A 13,539-nucleotide genomic window follows, 5' to 3' on the forward strand; every position below is an offset into this window, starting at 1 on the left:
ACGTCATTCTTTTACGTTATTTTTCTGGTTACTTTAAAAAATTCTAAACTTGAATTTAAACAACTACGAAACTTCCGTTTGGAAGGAAAACTGAATGTATTCTCAAATTCACGGATTCTTTAAGCGGAGAATAAACAACGAGAATAAAATTCAGGAACCGGTTGAAATCCTGCACCAACTCGCCTTGAAGATTTGCAGTGTATTCAACCTGAATTATTTTCATATAAAAAAAAAATAATAATAATGATAATAATAATAAAGAACCTCAATCTTTCCACCGCGCCACAGAGGTCTGAAAACGTGTGAAGAAGATTATCGATTGCTCCGCCAACATGAACCCCAGTGATGTTTTTTCCTTCCATTTTATTACCCTTGGATTATTCCGAGGGACCCTTTGGCAATCCGGCCTCCGTTCTTTATTGGATGAAGATTTTTTTTATTTGTTCTACGCTTTCACGATCAGATTGTCAGCGGAATCCAGGAAAAATCGAACGTCGAAGGTCGCGTTCAAAGAAGGCGACTCCTCTTCCTTTTTTTTACCTTCGTCAAGCAGATTAATGTTTCATCGGTTGATGTGAAATTGATCAACTCGTTTTGCTTCAGGTGAGAACATGAGGAAAGTCGACTTTCGGAAAAATCGAAATTTTCCGCCGAGTGAACGTTGAATCTGCATTTTTTGGCCCGTTTAATGTCACTGAACCCCTCAGATGCCCCAGAAATGCAAAAAATAAATGAATTTTTTTTTCACCCAGAGCCAAAGTGTCATATAGCCCCTCTGAGAAAATAGTGGTAGATGGCAATTATTCAAGATAATGGAAGTATTTTCAGAAACAAATAAAATAAACTTTTCATCTGTAAGAGCAGCTATATGTAGTCCCGTCAATCTTTTTTTAAATTCATAAAAGGGGTTATGAAGCAATAAGAAAGTATTTAAACAGATATTCGTAAACATTAATATGATTTATTTAAAAGAAGTGCGATTGAGCCTTTAAAATTTTTTAATTTAAGGCTTGGACGAAGCCTTGGCGCCAAGCATTGTTCAAGCCTTATGGACTAAGTCTGCAATGAGGTTATCATTTTGGGGATGAAGGGGGGCTGCTTCAAGGCTGAGCCCCAGCCCTGATTGAGCATTCCCAAGCCTTGGTCCAGGGCTTCATGAGCCCTGTTTCTATCGTCGATTTCTACTTGGGACGTTCCGTTCCGTAAAATTTTTCAATCGTTCGGGAAAAATTATGGAACGACTTGTTGTCCCCACAGCGGTGAGCCATCAGACGGGTGGTTAATTTTTACGGGACAAATCGTAGAATTTACGTGGCGATTCGTACAATTTCAGTTGCGACTCACACTTTCTATTGAATTTTACTTCGCTCGCGGATTACATTTCGAAACGTAATTTTTACGTCTTTTTCTGGAAATTTTTATTGAATTTTTCTCTCCGTGCATTCACCGTCGGCAAAAATTTGTCAGCTGTATTTCAAGAATAAATGCTCCAGAACGAGTTCTTCTCTTCATTTTAAAAAAAGCTTTTCCATGAAGTCCGTCATCTCCGTTCCGAGAAGCATACCCCTAATTCGAAGAATAACAGTAACCACAGAGAACACTTGTATTCGATCAGAAGTCGAATCAATGAGGATCCTTTACTTGAACTTGAACTTGAAAACCGAGAGAAACCCGAGAATCGAGAATGTCTTGAATTCGAGGCGACCGAAATCACGACGTTCAGAAACACTGACACGAGTGTGTTGCCCCGGTGCTGTTAGTATTAGTGATATAAACTTGAAGACGAAGGCGACCGAGCCAAAGACCTGAAAACCGTTACCGGGACACTACGAGGTTGTCTCCAGTCTCGGTTTGTCCCTCGTACCAACGACTCTGCAGTGTCCATCTTTTAAAACTCATCCTCAACAAAGAAAAGGTGCCATTACAATTTGTTTGAGATTCTTGTCTCATCATGAAGTTGATTTATTTTTGTCTTGTGGTTTTGCTGATGCATGGGGTGAGTAATTTAATTAAGACATCTTAATTTAGAAGACAATTCTACAAAACCACTGCGGTCATAATCTTCAAGCATTTTTTCTTCTTATCATGACAATGACTAAATTAAAAAAATTCAAGTACTCTCCAAGTTTAATACTGCAATAATATGTTTGATAATTATAGCTATTAATTGTTTTCATCTATTTTTTAATAATTTAACAATTAATCCGGAGGACAAACAGCTGCAAATAAAAAATTCTTTGAATGTTATTTTATTTTTTATTTGAGAATCATGAAAATTAAACGAAAAAATTACATAAATTAATGAAAGTCAAATACAGCAAAAGAATAAAAATTTAATAGGAATAGGAATAGGAAAAAAACTGAGTGTTCTAAAACATCAACAAATTGCTTCAATTTAATTAATTTTCCTCTTCTTGAACTCGAATGCGTGTCGTTGAATTTAATGAAGTCGACGTGACGTACCTGTTCCAATTGCATTAAGAATTCCCTTCTCTTCTCGTTTGTACCTTCAGGCAGTCCTCAAAAAATAGGTGTTAATTTACAATTAAGTAGAATTAAAGTGTAGTCAATTATTGATCCATTAGGTACTCGTAGATGGCATCTTAATTTAGAAGACAATTACATCCATTGAAAATAGAAAAAACAGCTGCAAATGGAAATTTGTCTGAATTTTATTTTATTTTTCTCGTAGAAGTCAAGAAAATTCAATGGAAAGAAACAAAAAATTATTATTAATTCGAGGATTGAAAGACAATTCCCTAGATTAATGAATGTGAAGTACAGCGGCAGAATACAAATTTTAATAGAAAAATAAATTGAGAGTTCGAAAACATTAACATATTGCTTCAATTTAATTAATTTCTCGCTTCTCGAACTAGAATGCATGTCGTTTAATTTAACGGAGTTGACGGGACGTACACATTCTAATTGCATTAAGAATTCCCTTCGCTCCTCGTTTATACCTTCAGGCACTTCGCAAAAAAGAAGTGTTCATTTCCGGCTAAGTAGAATTAAATTGTAATCAATTATTGATCCATTAGGTACTCGTAGATGGCATCCTAATTTAGAAGACAATTACATCCACTGAAAATAGAAAAAACAGCTGCACATGAAAATTTGTCTGAATTTTATTTTATTTTTCTCGTAGAAGTCAAGAAAATTCAATGGAAAGAAACAAAAAATTATTCCGTTTCAATTAATTCAAGGATTGAAAGACAATTCCCTAGATTACTGAATGTGAAGTACAGCGGCAGAAGAAAAATTTTAATAGCAAAATAAATTGAGAGTTCGAAAACATTAACATATTGCTTCAATTTAATTAATTTCTCGCTTCTCGAACTAGAATGCATGTCGTTTAATTTAACGGAGTTGACGGGACGTACACATTCTAATTGCATTAAGAATTCCCTTCGCTCCTTGTTTATACCTTCAGGCACTCCTCAAAAAAGAAGTGTTCATTTCCGGCTAAGTAGAATTAAATTGTAGTCAAGTTATTGATCCATTAGGTACTTCTAGGAGTGAGACATCTTAGTTAAGGAGACAATTCTATCCTAAATGGAAAAAAAACACTACAAAATCAAAATTTCTAAACATTTTTCCGTCTTATTATAACAATAACTACATTTGAAAAGTTCAAGAACTATTTAAGTTGAATAATTGAAGAATACGTATTATAATTATGGCTTTTAATTGTTTTCATTCATTTTTTAATAATTTTACAATAACTAAGAGAAAAAACAGCTGCAAATTAAAATTTGTCGGAATTTTATTTTATTTTTTTCTTAGAAATCATGAAAATCAAATGAAAAGGGACAATAAATATTTCCATTTCAATTAATTGAAGGATTAAAATACAATTCCCTAGATTAATGAAAGTGGAATACAGCAAAAGAATAAAAATTTGAATAGGGAAAAAATTGAGTGTTCGAAAAAATCAACAAATTGCTTCAATTTAATTCATTTCTCGCCTCTTGAACTCGAGTGCGTGTCGTTTAATTTAACGGACTCTACGTGACGTACATGTTCCAATCGCATTAAGAATTCCCTTCGCTCCTCGTTTGAACCTACAGGCGCTCCTCAAAAAGAATTCCAAAGCCCTTAATCGCCAAGAAAGGAAACAAAAAAACTCTAGAGCAAAAGCAAAAAACAAAAGAAAATTATTAAATGCAAAAATTTATTCCATATGAAGGTTTCTATAAAATTTCTGTTGCTCTACTTCAAAATTTTTCTTGAGAAAACACTAGAAATTTCTGGCACTGTTGAGAGTGTTTGAATTCAGGATATGGATTAATATCTTCTCATCCCTTAGTTTCATACCATATAGATTAACGAAAGTAAAGTACCGTAATAAAAATTTGAATAGCAAAGAAATTTAAATATTCGACAAAATTAAAAAATTGCTTCGATTTAATTGATTTCTCACTTCTTAAACTCGAATGCGTGTTGTTTAATTCAACGAACTGGATGCGATGTACATGTTCCAATTGCATTAAGAATTCCCTTCGCTCCTCGCTTGTACCTACAGCCACTCCTCAAAAAAGAAGTGTTAATTGACGAATAAGTAGAATTAAGTCGCAGTCAAATTATTGATCCATTAGGTACTCCCAGGAGGCTCCGTACATTTTCGATGTCCCAAGGGCACATTGCCAATTGCAATTAGTACCCCCTCGTTGTTCGACACTTGCCCACCTCCCTTTTCCATAGCTAACTGAGCGAATTTCATAGTCTCCCAACTGGGTCAATGGTTTAAAGCCATTAAAGCCATTGGGTCTATGAAGTTAGTAATGGAACGATGGGTATTATCGACGTATTCAATGATGAGTATGAATTATTCTTTTGTTTAGGTGAATGCTGAAATCACTAGGAAGCAGCCGCAGTACTCCAAACCCATTTATTCCAACTCGTATTTGCCGGCTGCAATGCAGGTAATTTATTCAATATCATTGAGGAGACTTGATTCAATTGAAGGGTCGGGGGGCTGAGTAAGCGTCAGGATATCCTGAATTTCTTTTTAACTTGCCGATGAATATCGGGTAGTTGGAAATTTCATGAGATCTTTATGTTTCAGGCCCTTTAGAAACTTTCTATGAAGTTTTTAGAAGGATGTTCTTGTGTCGGTCTATGCGTGTGTGCGTATGCGAGGAACAGTATGCCCAACGATTTCTCTGGAACGATTTTTTTTTGTCACGGACGCTACGCGTCCGTGAGTTCCGACCTGGGGCCATTCTGACAAAATAGTATATTTCGATACGAGTGAGACGGAATTATCATAAACGTAAAGTTGACGGTCCGAGCAAAAAAACTTCAATTTCAACTTAATTACGACTACCCACAATCATGTGAACATCGCGATTCAACGCAAAGTGTTAACTTCGCGATTTCTCGCAAAGTGTTGACTTCGCGATTTCTCGCAAAGATTGCCGGCATTTGGAAATGCCCCATACGATTGTGGTTCCCACCGTCTCCCTCCTTGAAACAAGTTTAAACTTCAATTTCAACTTAATTACGACTACCCACAATGATGTTAACGTCGTGATTTAACGCGAAGTGTGAACTTCGCTATTTAACGCGAAGTGTGAAATTCCCGATTTAATGTGAAGTGCGAACTTCGTGATTTAACGCGAAGTATAAACTTCACAATTTAACACGAAGTGTAAACTCGGCGATTTCACGCGAAGTGTGATCGCCGCCATTTGGAAATACTTCGAAATCAAGGGTTGTCGATCACACGAGCGGAAAATTTCCGTCTCACATGGCTCGAACAATATTTTTTGACAGTGATGTTACGTTCATGATTGTCCTGGGAGGAAAAGAAAAATTCAATGCATCGGAAAATTTCGCCATCTGAAAGATCGAACGTAAACATGAAAATTGAAGAAATTTCTTTCAGGTTATGCTCAATAAAGTTCGACGTATTGCTGACGCGAAAGAAAATTCAATTTCCCCTTTTACATCCTGAGAGGACGTCAGTTCAGAAGAAAATTGTCATGTCAGACACACATCTCCGGGGGAAAAAAGAGATAAAGCGCTCCACGTTCTGCCGGACACTCTACAATTCTACTATTCTACACTCTACTATTCTATTCTCTACTTAAGCAGATCTGCTTAAGTAGAGAATAGAATAGTTTTCAGAAAAACATCCTACACCCACAAAAATTGTGCATTTGAATTGAATGCACCATTAAAATTCTTAATTAAAATTAAAATTAAAATTCTTCATTAACATTTTTTTGGTTCATTTTAATACTGTGCAGACGGAAAAAATTAATAGAAAATCCTAGCGAATTCGTTACATAATTCTATCGGATTTCTCTTGAATTTTTGATTAGTTTTTGACTGATTCTATTGAAATGGTCAATAGAAAATATTTAATAGAAAAAAAATAAAACTCGATTTTTCTGTACAACTTATTCTATCGAGATTTTTTCTGTAGAATTTTCTCGACTCAAATTTCCCAGTTTTTTCATTCTATTTTTCGTTTCATTTCATCAAGCATCTTAGACTCTTCAGACATTTTCTATAGAATTTCCTTATCCCAAATTATCTAAGCTTTTTTCATTCTATTTTTGTTTCCGTCTCATCAAGAAAAACAATCAAAGAAAATTGAAAAATTTGAGCCGAAGAAATTCTATAGAAAATATCTTAAGAGAATAACTTGTATAGAAAAATCTAATTCTATTGACTTTTTCTATACAATATTTTCTACTTAACATGAGTGACTGCGGAAGATATATACAAAAAATAAAATTGAATTTTACTTTTAAATGAGAACTTTACCACGTGCTATTTACAGACGACCTAACAAACCCCCGTTTTTTTACTTGTTATCGTATTATATTTTTTGTGGACATAGCTTTGCTTTCTAGATACTAATTTATGTTTTTTTATCAGTTATAAGGCCGTGCCTTCAGAAACAGCAATCAATAATAACAATAATGATTAAATAAATCCATTTATTTGATCCCAATAAGGTTTATTTAATTCGGCGTTATTTAGAAATGAGTCCTTAGGGTGTTAAAACAAGTGGTTTGTCCATAATTTTAGTGGTTTTTTCAGTGATATGATCCTGAAAATTAAACAAACAGTTCTGCTTTTCAGTAAATTTTCTATTCAATTTCAGATAATTTCACTGATATATACCAGACCCCTCTACTATTAGATGGGATTATTTTGTTATTAAGTTTCAGTGAATTTTTTATCCCGATTTTTAGGGATTTTTTCTCCAGATTTCCACGAGAAAATTCCATATTTTGAGGAGAACATCAGTTCGAGTCCCTGGAAACCGAGGGTATTGAAAATTGAAACTTTTTTTTACCGTGAACAACTTCAACGAAGATAAATGTCAAGGAGATGAAAAAATTGACGTGATCGTTTCTCACAAACTTCGAGATATTGCAACTCGGAGAAAAATTCAATTCCCCCTCATTCCATCTTCGAAATTTCTTCGGTGAAGAATTTCCGATATCAGAAAAAAATATGATAGCGAAAACATCTGAAATGAAATTTATGGTGTATTCTTCGAAGATTCTCTGGACTTAGAGAAATCCAATAACAGGGTGGAATGGAGGAGAGTGGAATGGGAACATAACTTATTTACGATTGAAAAACCGTAGAAAATAAACGCAAAGAATTCATAGATTGCTGTGGATTTTATTTGAAACATCTGAAATATTAATGATTAATTGACATGACACTGAGAAAAAAATTACATTTCCCAAGGGATCATTTTCTTGGGAGAAAAATTTATTTCTTTAGAACTAAAGAAATAAATTTTTCTCGGGGAACTTGTATTTCTCCCTACCACTCATTCCCAGGTGGTCCACTCCATCTTTAAATATTATAATTAGTTGAATTATGGGATGTTTACGCTGTATATGACCTTGAATGAACTCCACTGACAATTATTAACATTTAGAATTATTCCAAATTATTTTACGTCAAAAAATCTAAAATTTGAAAAAATTGAAAAATAATGAAAATTGTTTATTCAAGGTCATATGTAGCATAATCATCTTATAATTCCAGCTGAATTATTTTTCCAACCGCCTGCATTAATATTGAAATTTCTCCTCCTCCAGACCATTCAATTCCCAAACACACAGCTAGTTTTTCCGTTATCTGAGAATTTTCCACCATGAAGAGATAAGGGCCTCAGGGTACAGAAAGGTTACGAGGGTCAATTGGGTCAAAATCCCTTCTTTGATTATAAGTTTATTTGATGTCACAAGAAGGTGTAACAGAGGTGATTTTGAACCCCTGCGGACCCTTGGGGTCTTTAGGGTCATAAGGTTCACAGGGTACAGCAAGGTTACAAGGGTCAAGAGGGTCAAAATCCCTTATTTGATTATTAATCTATTTGATGTTAGAAGAAGGGGTAACAGAGGTGACCATTGTGCCCCCGCGGACCCTTGCGGTCTTTAGGGGCATAAGGGCGATAAGGATCTTAGGGTACAACAAGGTTACAAGGGTCAAGAAGGTCAAAATCCCTTATTTGATTATAAGTCTATTTGATGTTACAAGAAGGGGCAACGGAGTTGACCTTTGTGTCCCTGCGGACCCTTGGGATGTTGAGGGTCATAAGGGGCATGAACGCCGCAGGGTGCAGCAAGGTTACAAGGGTCAAGAGGGCCAAAATCCCTTATTTGATTATAAGTTTATTTGATGTTACAAGAAGGGCTAACAGAGGTGACCTTTGTGCCCCTGCGGACCTTGAGGTCTTTAGGGTCATAAGGGCCATAAGGGTCTTAGGGTACAGCAAGGTTACAAGGGCCAAAATCCCGTATTTGATTATAATTTTTTTTTAACAGACTAAAGATTATCGGAATCACGAAGTACATTAAATTTTTTTTCATTTCCGCAGGTAATCTTCTACGCCGTAGATCAGATAAGGAATTTCCCGCCGGAACAGGGTGAACTGGGATCTTCAACGACCCTTCCTACAACGATTCCGCATGCTCCAGGACAGCACCAGCCGACCCCAGTGTCCCCGACGCCGATCCCAACTGTGCTCGTACTGACACAGACAGAGAAACCCCTCGAGAAGCCCCTCCAAGCGGCAATAATCGCAGAACCATCTCCAATAATCACCCCTAGTACTCCGGTGATCGAGCAGAAGCCGGAATTGAGTGAGGAAACCCCAGAGGCAGTTTACGGTACCCCAGAGACCAACCACGAGACCCCAGAAGCCTCCCAAGAAATTCAGGAGGCCAACCAAGAGGACTCAGCTACTCCGAATCCTCAAGAAAACCCCACCTCCCCCGTTAGCGCATCGAAAACTTCCCCGGCACCAGCTAGTTCACCTTCGGAGGAATCGTCGGAGGGGGGTAAAGAAAAGAGCAAAGATAAGGGCAAAGGGGAGGGGAGCAAGAGGAGAGAGCCGACTATCGACAGCGTAGTGCAGGAAATTTACGGAATTGTCAAGGAGAATAAGAGCAAGGATTCTTCAGAGTCAAAGGAATCCAGCGAAGGCAGGGGCAGTAATGATGACAGTGAAGAGAATGAGGGAGAGGAGTATGACGAGGATAGGTGAGAAACTATTCTGTGAGAATAAATCGATTTCAAGTCTTGTTGAATATGGAAGTATTTCAATAACGAGGGATTTTCATGGACTGAATGTCTTCGAGACATGAATGTGATGCAGTTATAAGCACATTGGGATAACTATCTTATTGTTAATTTATGACATCACAGTGAATATTAATTGGGATAATTAATTATTTTTTAATTAAAAAAAAATTGGTATTGTATTCAGAATAATTTCCCACTTCTGTGGGAGTTTCTCATATTTTTCTATATTATTAATGGAATAATATTTTTTATCAATCTCTGATGTGATGTATTCACAGTTTTAAAAAGGATGGAAATCTATTTTTATTTATTTTTTCGTTACCTATTTTTTCTATTTTATTACAAAACTAGGGGGCTAGGGCCCCTGTTCGCTCCGCTCTCCAATCCCCATGTGAGCCCCATGATCGTTATTTTGACTCTTGTGACCTTTAAGCTGATCTCGTGACTCTTATTTTAACTCTGGTGACCCTTAGTTGCTGACCCTTGATTTTTGCTCTCCATGTGCCGTATTTGGACCCCCACTCTGACCCTGTGACCCTTAATCTGACCTTTGCTATCCTTATTTGGGCCCTTAATCTGACTCCTGTGAGGGCTAATCTTGCGACCCTTAATCTGACCCACATAACCCTTAATCTGAACCTTGTGACCCTTATATGGACTATTAATGTGATCCTTGTGACCCTTGTGATCTTGTGTAACCTAATTCTCGTGACAGTTATTCTGACCCTTGCGAGCCTTATTCTGACCCTCGTGACCCTTATTCTGACCCCTAAATTCATCAGAAGTCGCTTTGGATTTTTATAATATAGAAAGAAATAAAAGTATGATAGGATCGAGCTTTATCCTAAAACATCAGTCTCTGATCAATGTTAGAGGAATATATTCAGTCTCTCCGGTGTCTCATAAAAATTGATTAGCCATAAAATATTTATCAACCACACAGTTTCTTGGATTCAAGTTCACTCAGCAATGAAATGTTAAAACGTATGAGCCGATTTCCTACATCTTATTCAATATGGAATGATTTCGTGAATGAGTAATTCTAGGAGATGATGTCGATAGATCTTTACACAGTCTCTCTTCCAGTCACTCGATTCGAGATAAATCAACAGTCATCAAAATTGTGAAATTCGACTCATGACGCTTTACCACCCCCCAAAGAATTCACAACTTGATAAAATAAATTAAACGACGCCTTTCTGGTACTTGAGAGCAAGACTATTAGCTGGACAAGGAGTTTTGAGCACCCCAAGATCAATAGCATGGCCAGTGAGAGGACAACTCTTATGTCTCTTCTTGCTACAATTAGAAATTCCCCTCTTGTCCTCCCTCACAATATTCCTAGGAAAGTAGTGAATCATCTTCAAATGGTAGTTGCACACGTTGGCGTCGAGACCACGATATTGTCCTTGAACCGTCGTCCCACGGGCTCGGGAAAGAGTCTGCTATTCAACTCGAACTGCGCCAGTGATTCTGTCGATTCATACAAGAGAATAGCATGACTAGACTCATGAGTATCAAAGTAATTCTTCTCCCTGAATTTCCTCCACTCCAGGCTCTCTATATCCTCATCCACAGGACTAACTCCCGATGCCAGTCGCGAAAAACATCTTTCACCGTGATCGCAACAGTCTGCACATTCCGTCGATTCTTTAGAACTCCTACGTCTCTCATTCACTACACAACTTGCGTCGTAGCAACTTTTTTGACTCAACGTTCCCGGGACTTTTTCACTCTTTTCTCTCAACTTTTCCCCTTTGTGCTCTTTCTTCCGGCTCTCGCGTTCCGTTGAACTTATTGTTGTCTTTGGAGTACTTACAGACATGCTCGTGACCCTAAAAGTAGTATAGAACAGAGATAGGCATAATCATAAATTACAATGGTCATTAATTTCATAAATACTCAATCAAGTAATAGAACTTAACAATTTTCAATTATTAAATTAATCAACAACTAAATATTCAAATTCCGAATTATTTTACCAATCAATAATCGAATTCGGAAGATTGACGATTATTTGATAATCTCTAATATTTTTAGAAAATTTCCAATTATTTACCTACTAGTTATTTGAAAATTTAAATTCTCAATTATTTTATTATTTTCTAAATTCAAATTATAAAAGAATGAATTCAATTATTTTAAGGAAAAATTCTCTTAATATTTCTAAAATAATGATTGATGCCGATCACTGGTATAGAACGAATCTAAACTCTATATCTAAATATTTTATCAATCCATTTGTCCCATGCGATTTAATCGAAAAACCTAGCGCTTTCGTTATGTAATTCTATCGGAGTTCTTGCAAAAATTCTATTTCCTTTATAGAAAAAGTCGATAGATGTTGATTTTTCTACATGAATTATTCCGTCACGGGGAGGTCACACTCTGCTTTTTCAAGTACCAAAAGTATTTGTTTTTTATGTAAAAAAAAGTGTAGGCATGAAACATCAGGATATTTTAATTTTTCATTAACATTCATTTTCTATTTTACAGAAGGAATTGAGTCATTTCAAATTTTTATTTACACCCTTAATCTGGCCCTTGTTACTCGTATTTGGGCCCTTAATCCGACCCTTGTGGCCCTTATCTGGCCCGCACGACCCTTATTTTGACCCTTGCGGCCTTTATTCTGACTCTCATGACCCTTAATTTCGGAGTCTTAATTTCGACTACCAAATTTTCATCACCAGAAGTCGATTTGGATTTTTATAATACAGAGATTTTATTTTCTCCATTGAACGTTTTCATACATATGTATTTTCCTCTCCATTTTCTCCAACTTTTCCGCTGGATTCTCACGCTGATGTTTCCGATTATAGATTCACGATGCTCGGTGAAAAGGTAGTCCAAGTGCCTCGACCAAGTCTATTAGCCTACCTCAAACGAGCAAGGATAACTCTCCGCTGTTCCCTCGAGCAATTAGCTATACTGTACGATGCATTGAGTAAAGATGCAAGGAGGCAGGGCTTCGTCAAGTTCTCTGGTTATACTGACGAGGTACTGCGTACCCTTGAGACAAGTGCAGAGGGGGGAATTGGTCCGCAACTTCAGCGACTGTTGGAGAAAATCGTGGAGCGTAAGGAAGTCACCAGGGATGATACTAAAGCAAAGATAGCAGAGGCACTCAAGGATCTCAAGGAGCCCGGCAGCAACTTGAATAGTGACCTCAGACGTCTGCTTCCCCTTAAGTTCAAAATATGATTCACTGGCCATTATTGTGGTTTATGCATTCCAAGTGATCACTCATTCTCCCCATATTTCGTATTTTCATGTGACAATAAATTCATTTGATGAATAACTTTTGTTGTTTCATTTGGGAACAATGCTGGGGCTACGTGAGGTGAATTCAGAGGGTTGAGCAATTTTTCAACGAACAGATTGGGCTTGAACGGAGGCGCGGGAGGGGCCGGCGGTGCGAGGGTCATCGAAATGGGATTTGTGGGTTTACTGAGGCGACTATACGCTATTGGGGGTTTCAATACTATAAGAGCTGGTGTGCAATCCATGGAACTCTCAGTTGATCGAAAATAATCGGGGGTATTTGTAGTTGTGGATATTTCGTACTGTGAAAAATCGGTTCAGTGAACCATCGAAATTATGGAGTTCCATATTTTTGCTGCTGTTTTTACTCCGTTCGTAAGTGGTTGTTGATTGAATTTCATTTGTTGTTTGAAGTTATTGACAAGATTTTTTTGTAGCAGTCAAATTATGCGTAACTAATTGTAATTTATTCAACATTACATATATTTTGCATACATTTTCACATGAGATGTGAAATTATTTTGATAATGAACAATTTGAATGGATGACGAACAAAAAATGGCTCTTAATACATTATTCTGCAATTGCTATACTATTTTATACGCTATTCGGGACTTCATTACAATAAGAGCTGGTGGGTAATCCATGGAACTCTCAGTTCATCGAAAATAATCGGGGGGATTTGGATGCTGGGAATAATCAGGTCAG

General features: G+C 36.7%; 1 protein-coding gene across 1 annotated transcript; it reads left to right on the forward strand.

Moving 5' to 3' along the window:
- The first annotated feature begins 1,844 nt into the window (after nt 1–1,844).
- On the forward strand, nt 1,845–12,835 carry LOC107035727. The gene is made up of 4 exons (XM_015253293.1): nt 1,845–1,996; nt 4,845–4,925; nt 8,861–9,525; nt 12,390–12,835. Exons 1-4 carry the CDS (start codon nt 1,952–1,954, stop codon nt 12,769–12,771), a joined length of 1,173 nt encoding a protein of 390 aa, XP_015108779.1. The 5' UTR covers nt 1,845–1,951; the 3' UTR covers nt 12,772–12,835.
- Nucleotides 12,836–13,539: the final 704 nt, after the last annotated feature.

The sequence above is a fragment of the Diachasma alloeum genome, unplaced genomic scaffold (genome assembly GCF_001412515.2).
Source record: "Diachasma alloeum isolate Michigan unplaced genomic scaffold, Dall2.0 Dall_scaffold_00200, whole genome shotgun sequence".
Taxonomy (NCBI): Eukaryota; Metazoa; Arthropoda; class Insecta; order Hymenoptera; family Braconidae; genus Diachasma; species Diachasma alloeum.

What these genes read in the sequence shown, in the direction of transcription:
- LOC107035727 (XM_015253293.1), top strand. Translation starts at nt 1,952, where the DNA reads ATGAAGTTGATTTATTTTTGTCTTGTGGTTTTGCTGATGCATGGG. An exon ending in TGGTTTTGCTGATGCATGGG is followed by an intron (nt 1,997 to 4,844) that starts GTGAGTAATTTA and finishes TCTTTTGTTTAG; the next exon opens with GTGAATGCTGAAATCACTAG. An exon ending in ATTTGCCGGCTGCAATGCAG is followed by an intron (nt 4,926 to 8,860) that starts GTAATTTATTCA and finishes TCATTTCCGCAG; the next exon opens with GTAATCTTCTACGCCGTAGA.